This window comes from Dermacentor andersoni, chromosome 9 (genome assembly GCF_023375885.2).
Source record: "Dermacentor andersoni chromosome 9, qqDerAnde1_hic_scaffold, whole genome shotgun sequence".
NCBI lineage: Eukaryota > Metazoa > Arthropoda > Arachnida > Ixodida > Ixodidae > Dermacentor > Dermacentor andersoni.
Genome location: NC_092822.1, coordinates 28,474,398 through 28,497,775, shown reverse-complemented (window position 1 = coordinate 28,497,775; position 23,378 = coordinate 28,474,398). Strand labels below are relative to the sequence as shown.

Here is a 23,378-nt window from a genome sequence, read left to right as displayed (position 1 = left end):
CGACTCCTTTGAGTAACGGGAGCTAGAAAATCCCAAGGGAGTTACTGAGAGAGAGAGAGAGAGAGACAAAACATCTTTATTGAAAAGTCCCTGCTAAGTTCGAAAGGGGAACGGAGATGCTGCGAGGCCAACCCCGTAAAGCTCCCCTTTCCATCAGACACAGGCCAGGCCTTGAACCGTAGCGGAGTCCTCCGCCAGCTGGACAGCTGAAAGTTGGTCTTCTGGGCATTTGCTGAGCAGTATAGCCTCCCACTGCTCAGGAGTTTTTATTTTACTATTGTGATTTATACTGTGTCTGATACTGTTTGGAGCTGATGGGCATGCCCATATAATGTGACGGAGGTCTGCACGTGGTGTATTGCATGTCTTACAGTATGATGAGTATGCTTCTGGGTGTGTTCGGGAGTTACTGAACTTCGTTGAGTTGAGAGAGCTATGCAAGTCCACCTGTGTTTATACTAACTCCCTTAGGTATACAGGTTGTTTTCTCTTTCTATATATATATATATATATATATATTAACAGGATTAATAAAAGCATTGTCACACAAGCAGCCATGATGCTGTTCAAGCGGATGTCACTAAGGATATGTGTTATCCATTTGTACTGAGATAGGAGTGCTGAATGGCATATGGAGAATTTAAGCAAAAGAAAGTAAGTTCACATCATTCAAGTCAAGGAAACATACTCGACAGCAACGTTTCAAGGATTATATGACTACATGTAGCGGTCGTTGCAGCATTTCTATATAATCTTTCTTCTATTCTATTTCTGAACACAAAAGTCAACACTGGTGAGCTTAGTAGGTCAGATTTATGCAAACTTTAGGCCAGCAATTACCAATACCTAATCTGCATTAATGCGGCAACCACCTGCACACAATATTCAAGTGACAGCGACAAGTGACATGAAAGGCAGACCCTATCATGTCGCTGTGTGGCCTGAGGCAAGCATATGAATGTGACATTGCGAAAAAGAAAAATAACGACAAATTTTCAATTGTACGCAATCAGTAATACAATCATTTACCCATAAAAAAATCTGAACGTTCCACGAGGCTAATCTTCTCACCAATATTTATTAGATCATTTTAATACGCTGTCATCACCAGTAATGATACGCCCCAGGTGGCCAGCGTGAAATGCTGTGGCACCATCTGGTAGGTAAAAATCAGAACACTTCCACAGCTCTCGGTGGCGTCTAAGGCCTAACAGCATTAAAACAAGTGATCTCAATAATAGCAAGAAAACATTGCCAATAATTTGTTCATGAGATGAAGCAGTGACCAATTTTACCATTTACTTCTTGCTATGCCAGCTGAGAGCAAGTAACAAGAGCGAATTCAGATCGAAGTGGGCGGACTGGTTGCTACCGTGTTTTTGCGCAATCGTGTGGCAACCTGCGGAAGCCGCTGCACGAACTTCGGGCAACAAGCAAACTTATCTGGCTGGCCATAAACTGGCGACACAACAAGCGATGACGACGAATTGTCCTTCGTGACGGCAAAGCCTGTCACTGTCGCTTGTAGCTTGAAAATTGCATGCAAGTGGTTCCGCCTTAAGTCTATACGATGTGCCTAGATTTTTGGCTGTAAGCCTCATCTGATTTTAACTTTCGTATTTGCCAATTTAATCAGTGAGGCTAAACTATAAACATCTTATCTGACAGCGGTGCCCGACTGAAGCACAGTTTGCAAGAAAGAAAGGGGTTGGCAAAAAAATGGGACGGTACCTTGGTGACGAAGTAGAAGATGGCATAGGCAAACACATAGAGTGCAGATCCTCCTGAGACTATCAGTGATCGCCACCACCAGTGGTAGTTCTAAGACGAGGCACGAGACCACATGTGCAGACACCCCATACAAAGAAAGAAAAGAAAGAGAAAGAGAATAAGAAACATAAGACTACCTGGTATGTCTGCTTGACATCGCCATTTCAGGCTGCTGTTCATTTCTCAACTCTAGTAGTTTTGCAACTACAGTAAATCCTCGTTAATCTGGATTTCATGGGACCGAAGAAAGTGTTCAAATTAACCAAATGTCAATTTATCAAGGATATCTACAAAACAACTGGCAAATGCTTACTACAGCAACATACTCTTATTTAGTGAATGAATGAGCAGAGCCTGTTGCTATTTTGCACAAAAGCAATGCGGAAGCTGCAATTCTTGCCATCTCGTGACTCATTTGTTCGCGCAACGGCAAATGAAGCCTCGTGACTTCCTTCCCAGCATGGCCACAGCGCACGCCTTCATTTGCAACACGCTTTGCACTACCGCGTGCACATCCCGATTATTTTTTCAACAGTGCGCTGACTGCGAACAGATTGTCCGTCCATCGTGATGCAGCCAGGACTCTTCATCCTCGACAGCTTTGCACCAAGTCAAAACAAAACAACTATTTGACATAACTGCTGCGGAGGAAATCGCGGCCACTACCAACATGATCACGGATGGCAACTACGCAACTATGAAAGCATGCGGCCAACATGGTGTTATGCACGGTGGTAAACGCGCTTTAAAGGCACAAATAGGCACACAGCATTCCGTCATTGCTGTCATTTACGTAGAATTTCCGCTGATGACTATGGCGATGCGGATTCCGCCACTTCGTTTCGGTTGGATGCTAGGGCCATTGTTGCTCTTTTGCATCAACATTTGCGGTGCCCCTCACTTGCCGAGCTCCAAAAGCTTTCCGAATTAAATGACAGGCGGCCCAATACGTCTGAATTAACGAGAGTTTGATTGCATTGAATAATGCATATGTCTGGCAGGTACAGAGTAAGAGTCCGAATGATCCGATTTTGCAAATTAACCAGGGTCAAACTAACGAGGTTATAGTGTACAGTCAAACTTCATTAAAGTGAACACGGATAAACCTAAATTCGTTCTTGCTGATATCAGCATGTCATGAATAGATGGTTGAATGAATATTGAATATGCCAAAGGTATTTCCAAGTCGGTTGCGATTTCATTATAAAGAGCTTTGACTGTAATAACAGCAAAATCTATCCCATCGCACTGTCCCATCGAAGCGTAGGTGAGTGGCTTAACTAGGCTACCTAGCATTTGCTAAACTTTGGCTTATGCATTTATTTATTGCTACTAGTATTGCCATTTTTGGAAAGACGATGCAGGGTGGTTTGAATAACAAGAGAAAAGCAAAAAGAATACAACATTAATATGTCTACCTCGACACGCTTTCACATACAAAGAAGAAACACTTTACTATATGAAAAGCAAAAAGCAGCACACAGTAACTTCGGAGCACATTCAAAAATAAAAAATAATTCAACTTTCTTTTGCAGCCATCATGCACTGCATAAATTGCCATTTGATATACTATAAGAATATGTTGCTATATGAGAATCCAGAAATAAAAAATAAAATAAAAAACCAATAAATAAAAGCAAGCATTATACAACTGATGTATAACTGCACAAATAATAGCTGGGAAAACAAGAATTCCAATCCTAAACCTACCCTATCCTCACTGTTGATCATTTTACCTATACTATTATCTTAAAGCTCACTAGTGGCAAGAAAATGCAGCACCTAATCCGGGGATGATGCGAGGCAAACAGCATTAACAATGACTCACCTCACCGCAGAGTTGAAAATACACCATCACAATGGAAATCTGAGAGCAGGAGATTATGAGGATGATGAAAACGAGAAAGAGGAAACCAAACAGGTAGTAGAACTGGTTCTCCCACAGGGCCTGAAAAATAAAGAGGGAGGCAAGAGAGAGCACACATTGAAAGGCAAACCCTGAAGCTGAGAAAGGTAAAACCAAGCAAGTCTGTCTGCTATGCCGACACATTGGTCATACTCACGGAAAAGATGAAGAAGAGCTCAATAAACATGGCTCCAAAAGGGAGGATCCCTGCCATCAGTGTGCTGAAAAAGATAATTTAAAAAAAAATCACCGATGATTATGATACTCCCTAATGCGAAATTTCAGCGTAGCTCTATATGAGTTTTCATTTCATGATATATTGGCTGGTGCAGACAATATGCCTCCTGCAGCACGTTGCAAACGGAGCAAAGCATTGCAAAACAAGAAACACTCAAGCACAATGATAGTGGCAAGCAGAGTCAGCGATCATCAAAAATCTGATATGGGGATCAAGCGCGCCGACTTCTACACACGACTTGTCAAAGGTTCCAGTGTAATCACTGGTGCCCACATGGCTTCCAGAAAGTACTAAACAATTTGCATTGTGTATACAATCAGATTAATAACATTTTGGCGCAGTCTTGTAGACTGATGCGGCACTCTGCTTTCCTCAGCCTCCTCCTCTGCCTTTCTCCTCGCACTCTCTTCTTTCATCTCCCGCTGCACTGCGCGTTTGCTTTCATCTTTTGCTGTGCTCGTTCGCGCAGTTACGAGGGACAACGCCGACACTCGCCACATGAACGGGTGCCTAAGAGCCGTGCTCTAAAAAAAAAAAAAAGCCAACAAAAGAGAAATGAAGGTCCTATACAGGTGGCTACTAAGAAAGTGCACAGTTTTCAGACAGCCAGCCGGCTTCCCATGGTGCTGATTTCGAAAATATCACAGATGGCTTAGAAAGTGAGAGGTACCACTGCAATAACAGCCTAATAGGAGCTGCCAAACAGCTTTTTCGCGCAGCCATGAACATCACACTCGCACTGGCAGGCCATTATTCACCGCGAAGGCTTCACCTTGCAGAATATCGCCGATTGGCTCCACGTTCAGCGAAGAACTGTTTTCAGGATAGTGAAACTGTACAAGGAGGAATTGGACATCAAGGGGAAGCTAAAAAGCAGTCGCCTGCCAAGTGTCAACATTCCAAGGATCAGGAATATAATTCGAGATAGGATTTGGCAAAATGACGCCGTTAGCGTTAACAAGATTGCTTCTGACTTGAAGATTACCCATTTCATTTCATTTATTATCACCTTGAAGACCTGAAGGCATTACACAATGGGGGGCAATACAATGATGTGTAAAAGTGTTTACGTACAAATACAGCTAACAGCCATACAAATAAAAAAAAAACATTGCTGATTTTGTACAACTTAAAACAAGCAAACAACAATTATGATAGTAAAGAAGCAACACGGCATACAGAGCGAAAGAAAGTACACTAGGTGGAAGGGTGAACAAAGGTAGGCTATTGAGAGTAGCTTATGATGGATTCTAAACAATGAACACTGGGAACAAAAAGTTATTGAAAGTGATTTCTTAGGTATTGACGAAATTGTTTGCGGTCAGTACATGTAACGAAGTGGTCAGAGAGTCCATTCCAGAAAGTGATTGCCCAGCATAGTATCCAGAAGATTGTGCAAAACAACTTTGGGCTTCATTTATATTGTCTTCTGCAAGGACATTTGCTAACAGATACCGCCATGGAGAAGAGGCTGAGATTGGCAAAGAAACTTCTGGCGCACATCAACGTGACGGACATCGAGGACATGCTCATCAATGATGTCAAAGCTTTCACCGTGGAAGTCGTGTAAAACAGCCACAACTCTTGTCAACTGCTGTCGCTCGCAGAAAGGATATCGGGACAGTCAAAGCTTTATACCGAGACCCTTTTCCTAAAGTCTGTCATAGTTTGGGGTGGTATCTCCACTGCTAGCAATATATCGCCAATGTTTCTTGACAAAGGCATGAAGATAAATGTGTCCTGCAATCAACAAGGGATTCTGGAGAATATAGTGTGACCCCAGAGCTCCCACAACTTTTGTGATGGTGGAACAATCTTCTAAGACAAAGTGAAAACAAGACCATGGAGCGAACAAGACCGTAGAGTGAACAAGACCCTGGAGCGAAAACAATGTTGAAGCTGTGTGAACGATTAATCCCAAGACATCTGTCAAAGGATTTCTGTCCCTCGGACTCGCCTGACCTCAATCCTTTGGACTTTTCCGTCTGGAGTGCAGCGGAGCAGAAGGTCTCAGCTAGTTCCCGACAAAGTTTGAATTCCCTGAAGTCTGCCTTGACCAAGGCCTGGGACGAACTTGACAAAGACTACCAGCGCGTCACTGTAGACTCCATAAAGAGGCATCGCGAAGCTTGCGTGAAGGCTAAAAGAAAACACTTTGAGCAATTCCTTGTTTAGTCGTTACATTGTTCTTGTTAACTAAGAGTGCTTGAACAGAACATGTTTTTCCTTTGAACAAGACAGCTCTGAACTTGTGCACATACTTGGCAGCCACTATGCAAATTGTGAAACAGGCCTATGCAACTTTTATTTCTTCACGCCAGGTAATGACTAGCTCTACACATCACCATAGGTCAGCACACTCACTCACACTTAACTGACACTCATTTCTTAGGCACGAGTGTGAATGAATGTTTGAAAGGCAGCTACAGTTCTTTCCAGTTTACTATTCTCCTTGAATCAATGTGAGTGAGTGAGCACCTGTGAGAATGTTAATGTGGGTGAGCGATGATGAGTCTGAATGGACATTGCTGCAAGTGGAAGTGAGTGTCCACTACGTTCTGACAACCTACCAATCTCACAGTTTTTTTAAACCCAGTCAAGCAAGCATTTCTGGCTCATGACAGCATTGCCTTGCAGTGGATTTTTCCTATCTCTTCAGTAAAGAAGGAAAAGTGCATTCACTGAACAAGGTGAGTGCCTCGCGTGAAGTACAAGGCTCATAATGCAAGGGGCTTTTACTTTTGAGGCACATACAGAAAGGGGACAGCATCAGCAGTGAGCATAGCAATGTCAGCTGTTACTGCAAAGAAACTAAAGGTTCTTCACACAAAACTGTGACTGAAAGGACTTACAATAGCAAGTTCAGGTCTCACACATGGTAGCGCTAACATGCGTGCTCTTGGTCATCAACCACTACTTCACTTGCGCATTGATGAACTTGTACTAGCAAGATGTAGGTACTACATGCCTTGGTGAGATCTGTCTGCAGTGGCACGGTATAGTGGCGCCATCCAGCATGCACATGGCAAGTGACAAGTGTTGACTCCAAGATTTTGGCGCACAGCTTTACGTCTCTCTTGGATTTTTTTTTTCGTGCTTAAACACGGCTCACGAGAGGCTCCAGAGAAGATGACACAAACCAGTGCAAGCACTAAGTGAACTTGCCAACCTAAGTGAAAGTCAGCTTGTTTACACACATCTCGGAGGCCCATATGACATGCAAGAGGCTTCAGATAAGAGGTTTTACAAACCAGTTCAAACACTAATATCACGCTATCACAAGTAAAAATGGTGTGAAAGGGCATGGTAAGCAGTGCTCACCAGAGTGCTGGGTTCATGTACCAGACCTGCTCAGGCACCTGCCTGGGGATCTGGTTCGTGCGAACAGGGTGCTCGTAGGGCTTCTTGCGGTACCCGAAAAAGTACCCCAGGAACACGAGGGGCACTGAGATGCCAAACCAGAGGCATAGCAGTGCCACCATAGTGGCAAAGGGAACCTGCGCCACAAACCACAGATTGAAAATTAATTAAAGTCTGGGCTGTTACGCGCCGAAACCATGAGCCGATTGTGACACATGCTGTAGTCGGGGGCTCTGGATTAACTTCGACCTCCTAAGCTGCGTCAATGTGCACTCAACACATGATGCATGGTACACGAGCGCTTTTAGACGCAACCGAGTTTAGACTTTTATGGTGCACTGGTGCTGCAATCAGAGCAAGGCCATACGATGAGAAAAAAAGACAATTTCACTGTGAAACACACTGCATAACACGAACCGTTGGCAGCGTCAGGAACACCAAAACGAAAAAGGATGTTCAAGTGTAGGGTCTCTTGTTGGGAGCAGATAAGAAAGGCACAAGACCACTAAACGTATTCATCAAGCTACCGATGCTAAGAATGCCTTATTGGCACAGTGTCCGTAATTTGGACAACTTAGCTCCCAGAGAAGTTGGTTGTGGTTCTCGTTAAGTTTGAGCTGTGTAGCCCTTATCTAGACACTTTGAAAATGATGTCGTGAATTGTCAAAAAGGAAAAAGAAAAATGACAAATGAAGTTGCCCAGAGTGGGAAACAAGTACAATATGGTTCATGCTTAAAGGAAACGCCTCGCTGGTGACAAAGCCAATAAGTATAACCGAAATGCACCTACACCACCAAAAGAAAAATAAAAGGCTGAGAGGCTGAGCTGATATAAATGCACTAAAAAACATTCAGCATGACTTCATGCGACAATTCAGCTGTATTTTATAGCCAAATACTAATTGCATGTCTCTTTCAAAAGCGAACCATTCCATACAAAAAAGGACACTTGTTGGCGTTGCATTAAATGGTGTTGCTACTTTTCAAACTAGCGCATCAGCTAATATTGATATGTGCCTGCTTATACCATGACAACATGGATAGAAAAAGTCTAGGCATGCCATGAAAGCAAGGCAGTTACCTTAAGAAACAGAAATGTTCATGAAAACCTTAACTCAGGCTCTAGATGCCAACGCAAGATACAAACGAGTTCCAAGATAATTTGGCAATCTAACTCACCGCTCCCGACGAGTGCTTTCCCCAAATGAAGAAGTTGAGGAAAAAACATGTTCCAAATACTATGCCTGGGTACAGGACCGATGTCTGCACGAAAAATGAAAAAGATTGTATGAATTTCTTGCAACTTATCAATGACAGTAAATTGAAAAAAGTCACATCAACAGGCCCCAATATGGCTGATGGCAAAATACATGCATAAATGGGAAGTGAAGGAATTTCTGCAGGCCTTATTTAAGTACCTAAAACACCCAAAAGTCGAAACACCATTTCGCATCAAGGAAAATTAGAATGACCTGTTCACCTTCATATGTTGCCTAGTGGTTAGTTAGTTGGTTAGTTAAGTAAAATGAGTATAGCAAATAATTATGCAGCAATTAGCTTCCTCAACTAATCACAGCTGAAGACATGCTCCAGGGCATCAAAAACGCTATCTATGGGCTTTGTGTTAAGATTCCTCTGATTTAATCAGAATTTGGAGAAAATAAGTGAAAAATTATATTCGCGGCTTTGTGGTGTTAAAGGGAACACAACACAATATTTTCTAAATGCAACTCTTCTCAATGAGTTTCGATCAGACTGAAATATGGGTAAATTTCATGGCCTCGATATCTTTAAAAACATTTTTTTGTTCCGTCTAGTCGTGAACGCCTTAATAGTTTGGCAAGTTGTGCATTCGCGACTCTTGATGTCATAGGCCTTGGTACACTCTCAGGATCATCTGCTGTGGTGGCATGCTCACAATTCTCAGCTCTACAGCTGCTGCGAAGGTGATGCCACTGGCTTTGCTTGACTTGAAGCACAGCCGCAGCTGCTTCACTGAAAACTAATGTGTTAACTCAGCAATGCCCAAAAATTTAGGCAACTGTTTACCTCAGAGAAGCACCTGTGAGATGCGAACGGATGAAACCGACAACAGTGACGAAATGCTAACACTGCGAGCACTACCCTTTTACATGCGCTCCCTGTCAGTTTACTTCAAGCAATCATGACCTCGACTAAAATGAAAAGGGGGTTGCGTACACTAGAATTGGTTAATGTGCACACAGAGGCAACAACTTCACATATGCAAACACATGGGCCACAATAGGCCTAACCTCCATGTGATGACATAGTGCAACAGAGATGACATCGGCAAAAACGCGCCCGTATGTGGTTGACAAGTATAGGCATTTGCATGTTTGAGTTTTAAGGGGGATGGCAGGCACAAACGGGACGACGGAAAATTTCGCAATTTTCTCAACTATTAAAATTTATTAAAATTTGCATGTTCTTATTAATGGTATTCCTCATTGTTCATGCCAAGTTTTTGTTTTATGTTATTAGGAACCCTTGCAATTGTAATGTTTTATATCTATCCATCTTTGTACTTTGTAAAGGAACATTTAAAAAATAACTAATGCTATCACAGAGCTGAAATTCCTGTCAAATGTTCACAACGTGGGCTTATGACGGAAAAAAAACCTATAACATTCACATTGTGATTCATTTCAAAATAAATGTTTCAACATTGGCATCTCAATATGAGGGCAGTTTGGTAAGCAAAATGTTTTATTTCAAAAATTCTACTGGAGGTAACATAAGTGAATAACATCTCACAGTAGAATGTTTGCTAGTTGTGGGAGAATGTTCCTTTTGTGAGAAAAAAGAATGTTTTCCAAAAATTTCACTTAAATGGTCAGTTGTGAACCATCAAGCCTAAAATACACCAGGGCCATAATTTACATCATGTACAAGTCATACCGTTGCAAAATCCTTTCTTGCAATTATTGTAGTTTTTCTATTTGGGTTGCTTTAGAGTAATTGAGTGAGACACCAGCGAATTTTTGTAGGCTTGCCCTTCTAAGCATGGCTTCACTACGTCGTGAATGCAGGGAAGCATACCTGTTTACAATGAATCTATGCTTTTTTCTTCACGTTTGGTGACAAATGAGGCATACTTTTCTCCCAAGTGTAGCATGTGAACAGGACAAATCTGTTCGTATTAAAAATTTTCGAGAAACTGAAAAAATGAAATTGCTGATGTACAAACAACCGCACTGCCGCAAATGATCAGCAAATGTTATTTCGGTGAATATTCAAAATCCTCAAAAGCTATAACCAGTTTTTTAGCTGTACCTTCAATTGCAATATTTTTCATATTTCTAGCTCTTTTCAAGAAGGACTTGTCAAATTACTATCCAGCCAAGCCAACTTTTATAGTTAGATGGTAATTTAGCCGTTCCATTTGAAGCACTGCCAGTGCTTGTTTTGCCATGAAATTTGGAGGACATATTTGACATGAAATGAAGTATTTCAAGATTGAAAAAAAAAAAACTGCCTTTTTTGAAGGTAATTGTCTATCATCCCCGAGTAAGAGCTTGCTTTCACTTACTTTGAGCGCAAGTAGATACAAGTGCTGTCAACCTGAGAGCGTTTACGTTCATTACGAAGTTTAGACTCAGTGGCCAATGTTCCCGGAAACAGCACTCTTTCAACGTCTGCAGTTCACTGAACATATCAAAATGGCTTTCTGCCCCACAACACCCTTCTAACAAAATCCTCTTAGGGCAAGAAACAACTTGACGATGAAGCGAGCGCCTTACCAGGAAGGCTGCTTTCCTCCACTGGACACCACGCAAGGTCTTGTACAAGCGGGCCGAGAAGTAGCCGGCAAAGAGGCTGTCAGGCGAAGAGTCACAGGTTACGGAAGAGTCAACTTTTACACTTTACAACATAACAAGACATAGCCACAGTTTGATCGATCGATCAATCAATCAATCAATCAAAATTTAATTTCTCTCGGGGAAAGAAGGAGGGTAATGGGAAATAGTTGCCAAGCTACAGCTTGACGAAAACCAGCCACCTAAGAACAGTTTGGCAGCGTGCAACTTGGTACAGTTTAGAGGCACATAAACAGGGTCGTCCACACCTAAAGGAGACACTTTATTAGTATTCAAGTGCTGATAGCAGCTTCAATTTGGCACGAAATGCAGCAGACTACAATAATTGATTAGCTTTTTAAGTTCCATGCCTGCTAATGCTCGTTTTGTTTTTGTACAAAAGATGGCGTGACAAAGCTTAAGTTATCGGTCACTGTTTCTTGTATGTCATTGGTAGAACCAGTGGACTGGTGTAAAAACCCAGACGTGTTTCGAACGATCTAGAAAGTTAGGAACATTTATTCTGAATTATGATTGAGAGGACTCTGATACTGGTTAAAGAGGCATGTTCAAGTGATAATTACTGTAATGAAAACGCCGTGTTTATGACTGAACACCAATTATCCTTATTGAAGTTGTTAATTAGCATGTCTTAATTTTTATTAAAATTTTCAGATTAACGTAACTTTGTAAAATGTTCAGCAACACATCAATGAACAACATGTGAAATCGAAGCCTGCTAATGCATTATTTAGAAACTGAATTTCTTTCAATTTGGAAAAAACATTGAGCACACAGTAGGCAGAAATTCCCAAAATGTATAAGGCACATTTATAGGCATGAGGTAGAAGAGATACTGGACTTATACTCAAATGCTAAGAAAATGTTTTTGCCAAGAACAGGCGACCCTGTACAAGCCAGCTTGAGATAAATCTAAGCACTACATAGAGAACACAAAAGTAACAAAAGAGTGAATACGTAGCAAACGTAGTAGCAAAACGTACAAGTGTGGCACAGGATAGCAAAAAGTGGGGCTGGCATAGCAGGAATACAATGCCTAAAAAGTACATGTAGACTAAAACTCATGAGCCATTCCCCTCCGAGAAGGTGGAGGGCCAGCGTTGTTTAGCACGTGACACAGAGGTGACACAGAGGTGACACAGAGGTGACACAGAATTTTGAACAAAGGTACGAACTCATTTCCTGTGATATCTATATACATTTGCATGGACGATGGGAATGCCGTCCTAAAGTGAATGAATACACACATCTGAATTAACGATTCCTCCAAGTAAGTCTTTTGTGATGCGTTTGCTCATATTTCAAGAGTAAAACTTTTGCATGGCGGTTGCTTTGTCTCTAAGCTACCAGAAACTAAGCTTGTTACGGTGCAGTCCAGAAATGTTGGCCTATAAAGAGGTATGGTAGCACAAGGACGGTAAAATGAAGCATTTATGTTCAAGCGGAGTCGCAAGAAGACTACTTTTGCCTAGATATGGTAGCATAGAAACATTAGGCCTGTCGTTCTCCAACTCACCCCATGAAGACGTAGAGGAAGATGGCAGCGGTCATGAGGGCCCCCCGGGAGGCCGGTGACAACATGCCCAGCATGGCGAAGACTAAAAACAAGAGGAAGCACAACATACAGTAGCGAACAACAACAACAAAAAAACAGTACGTTTACTTTGTGCAATCTGGGTCTCCTGAGCTAAACTGCTCAAAAAGTTTGAGCTGCATTATGCCAGGCCACTGGCTTTGGACAACAGCCTCTTGGACACTCACTGCCATGTTATTTTCACTGAATGGCCTAATCATTGTACACAGGACTTTCACACTTTGAGAATTGCCATAAAGAAACTGTGTGCATCAAACAGCATGTCCAAAAATATGTGCGACTTAATGAAATAATGTTTATTTATAGCCAGAGAGACTAGCAGAATGAAAGGCTGTGCCCTTGGCAGCAGCACTGCATATCTTGTCTGATAATAATGAAAAAAAAAAATAAAAGCACAAATGATAGCTCAGAAATAAAGGCAAAATGAATTTTTGATAGACACCTACAACATCATAACTTTTTGTAGACTACTATATGCCCAGCTACATCCGTGTGGAACACATTAAGGCTTGCTCTAATGTTTGTACCATACACTATTGATCTTAAGAACTTTTTAAAGTGCAAGGAAAAGACGAGACACAAGAACCGACAGGACAAGACACTTACATCCTGCTGCAATACATTATTCTTTAATAAGGGCTTAACATTTTCTTTTTTCCAGAAGTTTAGGCCTGAATTTCTTGAGTAAGGTTCATAGATGAGTAAAAAAGTAAATCAATTTGTACCGGTAACATAAAACTGACATGCTTGCTGCCCTGTGCAACGTCATTAGGAAGCTATTATTTGAGCTTACTTTTTTTTTTTTAATCGTGTGTGTATAACCATACTGGACCCTCTGTTCTCAGTTGCAAGAACAAAAGGAGAAAAGTTGGCCACCTTGTCATGGCATCTCTAGGGTAGCGTTTCACTTAAAGCAGAATTTTGCTATTTGTTCAGTTTCCTTCAATATGAGAGTTCATGTGCTTTCTGGCAGCAAGTCTGATGCTACTATGACACCATTTTCTTGAATTGCCACAAAATGAACAGCTGTGAAATACCAAAACAACTCTGTATGTGTTTGCTTATCTTTCAATAAAATGGCTAGAACTCATGGGAAGCAGGACAGGTCACATTCCCTTGGCACTCACATATTGTGATGAACATCATGAAGAAGATCTGAATCCCGCTGCCCACAACGGCAACGAAGAGCTTGGGGTACTGCGGCGGCCGGAAGACGTCACCGTGGACCAATTTCCAGCCAGTCTCCTCCATCGCGTCTTCCTAAGAAAAAAGAAGTTGGGGGGAAAAAGAAAAAGTTGGCCAAATCGTTTGTAATTGTTGGTGTAATCGATGGTCGCAGTTGTTGGCATAATACAGCAACAACCTTCTGAGCAGTTTATCTCACAGGACCTAAGTGCAAAATATTGCGTCTTTTTTTCAACGGCCTCACTCAACGTAAACTTGCGGCGCTAAAACACCGCGGACACGTCCGACAGAAACCAGCGTTTATTACACACACTACACACACAAAGCCGAACTCGGTGGGGATGACCACGACGGCATGACGACGATGGCACGGGGGAAAGTCTGATTTAAGCACATGAAACTTACTGCACAGCCTCGGGTAGCATTTTTGATAATCTGGGAAGTTCTCAGTTGTGGATAGTTCAGTAAACCAACTACTAGTTAATGACTTACTATGCTAATCTCTAACTCAGATAACATTTCATGCTTTTCTTTATATATAAATGTACCCTCCAGGGCCAGAAATAAATGTGAACAGCTCTCTCAAATATTCCTTGATGTAGGACTGTGTTCCTGCATTACAAGATTAGGATGTACAAGTCTGATGTTCGCTCCTAGAAATTTTGCCTAGTCACTATGCTCCACGGTGCCGCCAAGTGATAAAACTGCCAGCCAACACTAGACGTGCTGAATTCGGGTGTCGGCCTAAGGAAGCACACAAGCATAGTAACTTGGAAGGTACAAAACGAGTCCAGGCAACACATAGCCACCGCAGACAGCTCACTTAAGTGTACTTCACCTTTCATACCCCATTTCCCCTTTCCATTACGGTCACCGACTTGCTATTCAGCCAGCTTCACGATGCTATCACTAGCCCCATAGCTGTAATGTATAAGGACGATCAATGTTTCAGACTTTGTACAGGGCCATTTGATAATTTGGACTACACCTGCATGACGGTGCACTAATCCAGCCGCCAGGAGAAGCAGAAAGAGGGACACTCTTGTTTTGATACATTGCCAATGCCTCCTCATAACCAAAAGTGGCAACAGCCTAGTCAATCCAGCAGTCGCCAACCACGCATAAACCACAGAACAAACCAAACCTCTAAGTTAAAGCTGCATTTGCATCTTTTGTCGTGTGTATCCCACTCGCACACACCCAGTGTTTGCTCTTTTATGAGTTGAATAGTGACATGGCCTCGGGCAACTTTGTTGTCTGCTGCTTTGAATTTTTGCCACTTAGAACTGTCGAGCAGGTTCAAATGCCACCAACTCCACCCTCCATGTCACGTTGACTTGGATGGCAGTAAAGCAACAGAAGTGGCAGACTGCTGCAAGAAAATCTGCACGATCATTTGACTATTAAAGCACGGTTTACCTCTGTTAAAGTTGCCAGGAGATGGAAATTCATTGCATGCATTGACCTTGCTCTTATAAAATAGCATCTGTTGCAACAGCACAACAATCATCGAGATACAGATTGACTAGGTTGCATGCAAGCATATGTGTGTGCAGTAACAGGCTGACAAGCTTTTCTCACCACTTGTGAATAGACACTCACTTCCTACGAATCTGTTACTTCAAACTCCTGAGTATTCGGACTTTCAAAGAGTACAAATTATGGGTCAGCGACTGTACAGGGTAGTCAATCGTTGATATACCACAGTTAAAACTCCCTGTCTTTCTTTTCCTTATCATCTCTCTCTCAGACATGGCTTGTGATGGACTGGGGCCCAACCACCACTGCGTTATGTTTGAGTAGCAAGGGAAGCCAGGCACTCACCGAGTCTTCGTCTTTGTTGTAGCGGGCAATGTCCCTCCGAAGTGTCCTAACGATGATCATAGTCAGCATACCTGAGCCAAACAGGAAGGAGAATAAGCCTACAGTGAAGCACAGCGTTCCCTACAAAACCAACTAGAGGGCACTAGTACCTGTGGAACGTGTGGTAATTCAGTTAGCATGGGAATGGCAGTTAGTACATGGATTTGCCTTAACTTTGTCCCTCTGACTTCAAACACCTTTGTGACTTTGCAAATTGATAATTTTCAACAAAATATTGCACAGAGACCCATTGACTTGCTGTGTTTAGAAAACTAAGGTTGCATGGAAATTTCTAATGATAAAGCGCAGCAAATAAAATCACAAGAACGTTTCAAGCCACAAGCACAGAGATTAGACAGATCCACGAACTAAACAACATTTGCATGGCAGATGAACAATTGCAATGCCAGAGTTCCCTCAAGTAACTTTTGTAGGAAGCTCAAGGCAATCAAGGACATAGGGACAACCTGAGCTATATTCGGCCACCATACATTGGGGTGAATACAACCAGTGATGAATGCAAATGAGTATACTGAGACTAACCAGAGACAAAATTTTACTAAGTCAACAATTCATTCACGCACACCAGTGGACAATGTTACAAGAACAGCGAAAGGATTGATTAGGACGCGAAGCGTGCTGTCTTGCATATGTCACGTTAAAACCATATAACAAGTGACTGCCTAATGTACATTTTCACGCTAATTTTGTGCTCATAAGTGCTAAACTGAATGGGATTATGTGTTTCATTGTGTCGAAGAAGCACACAGGTTAGGAGAGGTGTCGTAGTGGAGGGCCCAGATTCATTTCGACCACCTGGTCTTCTTTTACATGAATCCAAATTCAACACATGTGCTTTTGCACTCTGCCCCATAGGAACACAGCAACTGTGGTCGGGAATCAAACCTGTGACCTTGTGCTCAGCAGTGGAATGCTGCAGCCACTGGTGCTCATAAGTGTTGGAGTGTCACGTGAGTGATTTCTTTACATATGTTTAGTTACTGTGGCTAGATAGCTTTGTACTGAACCGCTAACTAATAACTTCATGGCTTTTGGCCAAGATATTTTTGGTAGAGTTGAATCTAACCCTAACGAAGTCAAATTGGGCACAAAAATTCCTTTTGTTATATCCGATTCACTATAAGCTTACAAACAACAACAAAAAGAAATTAAAAATAGCAATCAGGTCTATGCAAAACGAAAGTCAGCGGGATGGTTCCGACAGGCCACCAAACGGTCTCCTGTGAGTTTTGACTAACTGTCGACATCTTGCGGGGCCGACACGAGGTGTGGGAAGAATAAATTAGACACACATCCCCTGCACCGGTGCAAATGGGCAACCATGTGATCGATGTTATCGTGCAGGATTGGCTTATTCGCTTGCCAACTGTGGTCCAACGAAGCCCGCCGCTGCCAGACTTTTCAGGCATGGACAGCACAGCACTCAAATCAATGCTCCACTAATACGGCTGTCAGCCTAGCCAGTACGTCTGACGTAACGCTCGATCGCCAATGAAGCCGTCATTTTTGTTACCAATACCCATTTATTGGTTTATAAACAATTCAAGGCCAAATTTCATTGAGCTTGGTTTTTAACATACAAGGGGCTGGACTCACCCGACAAGAAAAAGACAACAATGACCGAGTTGACGATGGAGAACCAGTGGATCTGGACGTCGGTCATGGCCAGGTAGGTGTCCCAGCGGGAGGCCCACCTGATGCTGCTCTGCCTCCATTCCACCTCGTAGCTGAAGTACAAGTCTGTGATGCCGTTCTCGTTCACGTCCTGCTTCTTCGCTTGGCTCGAGTCGAACTCGCAAAAGCCACCCTTCAGGAACTTCATCGAGTCCTTGTGCACACTGCATGTAATGAGGAGGAAGGGAGGGGGGGGAGCACAGAGACCAGTTGTGAGAGCACTACAGACAACCTCACATCAAGTTTCTCCACCCAAGCCAGAACCCTTTACAGGAGCAAAGCGAACTCACACGGGTGTTCACGCCCGTCCGCTCTGCACATCACTTTGCTAGGCGCACCCTGCTCCCACTGCACGTGACCGCTTCTTTATTCAATTCACACAAAAAGATCAACATTTGGTTGAAGAAGAGGTGTCTCTCGAGCCAGCCTTTCAACAATGGGGCTTGTCTTCGTCGGGGCAACAACTGCCATGGATACTCAATGTGACGGAAGGGACGGTGCAGCTGATTCTTTCAAGCGGTAGTAAAAACACAATATAGATAAGAACCTTCAAGTGTAAGCAGACCCTGTCAATTCCAGGGACCTACTTTTTCGTGGAAACAGGAAGAAGATATATACTGTTTTGACAGTCAAAGAACCAGCAATAATTACGAAACAAAAAGTTTGCAGAAAGTGAGTTGCATGAATAAACCTTAATTCAAACTCATTACTTTCATTTCTTTCATTTCACATTTGGTCTACTTAGCCAATTCGTACTGCTTAGCACAAGACCATGGGTTCGATTTCCAGCCATGGTGGCCGCATTTCCATATAGTAGATTTAATGCAAAAACACTTGTGTACTGTGCTTTGAGTGCATAGCTAAGAGCCGCAGGTGGTCAAAATAAATCTAGAGGCCTCCACTCTGGTGTCCCTCATAGTCAACTTTTCAGCATCTGGACGTTAAAGCCTGCAATTTATTATAACCGAACACTTTTTACACAGCTGTGCACTGAAAGAACAGCACAGCTTTATGCATATTTATACATTACAGTCTTCCGGCATTGAAAGCATCAAATGTAAGTTCAACATAATGCACTTAAGTTCAATAAATGCGCACAGTCACAGCAGACTCCTGAGAGTGGACATAACCATCTGCTGACTCAATAAATTTTATTTTGAAGCAATATATTACCCACAAGTGTTCATGTTCGCCTTCATTTAAGCCACAATTATAATTATTTCACTACGTAACAAAAAGAAAAAGAACTGACTCGATACTAAGGGTTGTTTAGATGAAAAATTACTATATCAGAACGCATTTGGCCTCTGAGAATTTTAAACATGCTGAAATAATGCAGGCAAAAAAAAAAAAGAAGAAAAGGTCGGCATGTGCACCTGCTTTGCACAAGCATTTTTTTTTCTCATGAGCGCTGGCTTTGCAGCAGCCCCACACGGCACTGGTTGTCTGCAGCCAAACCTTGTTACAACAAAGTTGGACAGCAAAAATTGGAGGACGCTTAAGCTTCGTCTTCAACAGTGGAACGCGACAGCGTTCCTGTCCACCCGCCAAGGGGTGTAAGACAATGGGCTACGGCGAAGCGACTACGCGCCCCGCATCGGACGCGGTGAGCGTCGAGCAACGCAGCGTTCGGCGCGGCAACGAAATGTGCGCCTGAGCAAGCGATGCATGCCTGAGCCTTAGAAACAGCTCGTTTCTAAGGCAACACCGCATTCACTAGACGCGCTTTTGTAACGCTTTGAAGCATCGAACTCGTGGCTGAGTGGTAGTGTCTCCGTCTCACACTCCGGAGACCCTGGTTAGATTCCCACCCAGCCCATCTTGCAAGTTGTTTTTTATTCATGAAGTGCCTGCTGGGATTTATCGCTCACGGCCAACGCCGCCGACGCCGACGACACCGGCTTTTCTGCGACACGAGCTCCTTAACGCTGTCGCGTTAAAATTGAATACGACACGAAAACACCCTCACTACATTCGACATTCCTAAGCATACATGCTTATACAGTGGAACTTTATTACATCTGGAACCTCGTTGTTCAATATGTTGCCCCCAGCATGAACAACATTAAACTACAAATGTGTGCTTCACACTATTGTTGTTGACCATGCAATTGATGTGATTCCATGGGATCGACACAATGGCTTGACAGCTGTAGACTAGCCCAGCCAAGCAGCCAGCCAAAAACGCACATGAGCATCTACAACGTGCCATTTCAAGTTGCTCTTTGCGAGTATTAATATTTCTGCTACCAGAATACTCAAATGTAACACGAGGGTCGGCTTTACAGTCATGCAAAATAAAAACTCGATGCAACGCGAGATGAACAAAAAAAGAAATGTTACCTTTATTCAAGGAATCACCATTCGGAAACAAAGTTCTCTTCATTCATCATCTTCGTATGAAGAGGAGACAGAGCTTTTCTTGGGCAGTATTCTCAGGCAATCTCTTTCAAAGACAGTTTCACTTTCGTTAAATCTGGCATGACTCAGCACCGAAAGCGTCTCCGACAACTGTTTCTGGCGCTGTCCCACACTTGCCATCTGTCGACTGTATACTTCAGGTTAGCGTTATACTAGGGTTCAATGCCGGGACGATCGATGTCTCGCAAAAGCGAAACTACCTCTGAAAGCAGTCGCATGAGAATCAAGTAATCTTCTGTGCCGTCGGGTTCGTTTGAGATGAAGTACTTTTTAAGAGACCGCACAACCATCTCATTCGGGGACTGTACCAGGCCACTACCAGCTCCACGGAGCCCTTACAATCAGCCTCACATTTAAAGAGGGCTTCCCGCTGGTCCCGCCATCCGAGAATCGTCGAGTCGTTGACATTGAGACCCCAAGGCGCAACAGTGTTTCCCAGCTCCTCCGCCATCAGAACTGCTTGTCTCATAAGGAACAATCATACCAAACATGATGCGTCGCCATATCGTCACAAATGAACCGAGTCAAAGAGCAAAAGGCCACAAGGTACTGCAGCACCATCACCAGTCACAAGCAAAGCGAAAACGGCGTCAATTTTAACGAAAAACATGTTTCGACTTCGGTCAACTTGTCTATATATTGGAACGAGACGTAAAGGTGCAGGTTGCCAATGTAACGCTAAAAACTGTGGGATTTAGAATATCTGTATTAAAATGGTCAATTTTGACATTATTAAACTGTAACGCGATGGACGAGTTCAAGCAACAAAAATCTTGAAACGAACTCACGTTACAATCGCATCAATCTGGTAAATGTTTCGAGCTGCTCAGAAAACAAACATTCACTTTGCTGTAACCGATATTGTCTCAAATCTTGCATTTCTGGTTTCATGATAGCAGTAAAATACTCATTCAAATACAGCATGGCAAACCAAGTTATATGCTTCGTTCATTACATCTGATCACTCGGTGTATCAGTGTTTGCTATTATTGAGGCTAAACTGCACTGCCATCTCCACTGCCATCTGCACCTCATGTTTCACGTTTCTTAGGCCCTGTTTTGAAACTTGCATTTGGAGACTATTTTATGTTGGCTCTAACATTAGGGTAATATAAAACAATTTGTCACAGCCTTGTGCATGACAAAAGCTTTTTCAAGACCAATGACAATATAAAAGGAAAATGAAAAAAATGAAGGCCAGTAGGCTTGAATAACCAGAACACAAACCTCTTGGTAGCGACTTCGAAGCCAACAACCCTGAAGTGCTCACTGCAAAAGGAAACAGAATGGAGTAATGGGCAGGTTAAGTAAAAAGCACACATTATACAGTCGACTTCCATTAATTCGATCCTGATGGGACTGACGAAACTGGTAGAATTAAACAAAAAGCAGAAACAACGCTGAAACACCCCATTGATTCACTTGGCAGTATATGTCTTTAAAGTTAGCTTTGCCGCCGTAAAGCAGTCGATCGTGCAGTGAAGTATACCAAGCGGGGGAGGGGGGGGGGGGAGGCGAAGTGCCACTGTTATGGAACATGGCACGTGTTTCCTCTCTGGTCACAATACGCACACCGAGACGCTTGACAGGTTTACTGGCAGGCCTTCAGTTTCAGATAGACCCCAACTCTTTTGTAGGCTTTAAGTGTCCCCTCAACTTTCCTAGTTCTTTTATCTTACTGCCTTCCCTTTCGCTAGCTTTCCAAAAACACAGATGGCTTTTCTCCGCTTCTCGGTGCATGGCGTGTGTGCAAACATATAGTTCAGGAAAGCGTACTAGGCCCCATTAACGGTCTCACATACTAGACACGCATGGCTGTTGAAACAAGGGCTCAAATCACCACAGCAACATCAGAAACAGCTCCGAGTGGCTTCCAGTATGTTTATTAGGCACCTAGGTGCTCATACTGTGACCAAAGATGGCACTTGCATGCATGTATAATTAAAAAGACGTCTACTACGTTCCGTGGCAGTGGCCCCGTTCCATTCTTAATATGCTTCACCGCATAATACGGCTGTATTGCAACTAAGCTGACCAATCAAGTTCAAATTATCTTGCGAAAGCCAATTTTGAGATCGAATTAACGGAAGTTTGGGCCCACGAAAATGTATGGGCGCTGGACCTGTGGTCGGGATCGAACTAATCGGAGTCGAATGAACAGAAGTCTACTGTATATTTATTTTAGAAAAAGTGAAGACCTGCAAAATACTGGCACGTGGTTTACTTTGACCTCGAGGTGTCGAAATGCAAATGAAACTACCACGCAACTGAATCACGCTGCACAGAGTACTTGGCCATTAATATATTTCTTGCATTTTGGCAGAAAAGCCGCTCCCCTGCTGAATACACACTTTAAAAAATTAATATGGACAAAATTTTGCCAAAGCACAAAGCCTGCTTCAATTGCGTTTATACCAAGATTTCGTGAAGCACAAGTCAGTCTAAAAATTCAATTGCAAGTTTGAGGTTTTTCAACTTTACAACTTGTCCAAGTATCAGCATGAACATCATACAGCGTGATAAGATGAATGACAAGTTTGACAAATTGACAAGAAAGTAAGTCACTAGTAAAAAAGCAATGCAAATGAAGGTAGCATCTCAAAACACTTACTTGTCCTCGGTGTGGTAGTAGAGGATGAGTTTCAGGTGGTTGTTGATGTATGGCTGCAAAGCAAAACAGCAGTGGGCATCAGCCAGCAGAGCTATTATTGTAGCAGAGTGCAACAATTTCTCAGCGTTGAGTAGTCTGCAGAAAGTTTGTAGCTCAAAACAAGGTACAGCTGAACCTCAATGCAAAGAATGGGGATACAAGCAATTATCGTATGTAACAAAGCAAATCGGGAATACTTTACGCTGACTTCGGCATGCAACACACGTGAGCTTATAATGAATACATATAGGGTACAATGTGTCAGATGTGACTTTGTTATAGTGAGACTCGACTACAGTAGCGGAAGTACACAGTATGATGTTGAAGATAGGTTGCTGGATGGTGCAACCTTTTTGTCTACATGCCCACCCTTCGCACACTCCATTTGGGCCAAGCATTTTCTTGGGTAAGGCGACTTTCCCTAAACTCACCAAAAATGTGCCACTGTGTGCATACAGTAAAAATGAGAAACGTGAAACTAGACGGACTGCCAGAAGGAAGCCTACAGGACCATACTCTAGTGCATAAACACAGCATATGTGCTGTCCACTTCAGCAAATGTCCTGACTGAGAGACTTGGAAGCCCCACTATCCTTGAATAACTTCAATGCAGAACTCGAAGGGACAGTTTAATTTTGCTGTGGTAAAAAAGAAAGATGATATTGAGCTCTGCTTTGAATGTTGCAGCTTCTTTTCCACAAGGTAGTTGTCCAAATGCCAAAGTCGTGCAGCCCTCACATTCTAAATAGAAAATAGAAAATAGAGCTTCAGACTTTCTATTTGGTAGAAAACAGGAACGCACACTAGAACAGTAATAACTATGTCATCGTCACTACAATCACGGTCTTTCCCACAAA

General features: G+C 42.7%; 1 protein-coding gene across 1 annotated transcript in view; it reads right to left on the bottom strand.

The window, feature by feature from the left end:
- TM9SF4 (transmembrane 9 superfamily protein member 4) overlaps positions 1–23,378 on the bottom strand; it is a 35,950-nt gene that overhangs the window by 3,973 nt on the left and 8,599 nt on the right. Inside the window, exons 5-16 of the mRNA XM_050175185.2 lie at positions 22,483–22,535; positions 21,099–21,140; positions 17,373–17,614; positions 15,717–15,787; positions 13,835–13,967; positions 12,630–12,711; positions 11,036–11,111; positions 8,454–8,537; positions 7,236–7,411; positions 3,834–3,897; positions 3,599–3,718; positions 1,732–1,821 (exon numbers count right to left, since the gene is read on the bottom strand). Coding sequence (XP_050031142.1) covers positions 1,732–1,821; positions 3,599–3,718; positions 3,834–3,897; positions 7,236–7,411; positions 8,454–8,537; positions 11,036–11,111; positions 12,630–12,711; positions 13,835–13,967; positions 15,717–15,787; positions 17,373–17,614; positions 21,099–21,140; positions 22,483–22,535 — 1,233 coding nt within the window. The remainder of the gene's footprint in view (positions 1–1,731; positions 1,822–3,598; positions 3,719–3,833; positions 3,898–7,235; positions 7,412–8,453; positions 8,538–11,035; positions 11,112–12,629; positions 12,712–13,834; positions 13,968–15,716; positions 15,788–17,372; positions 17,615–21,098; positions 21,141–22,482; positions 22,536–23,378) is intronic.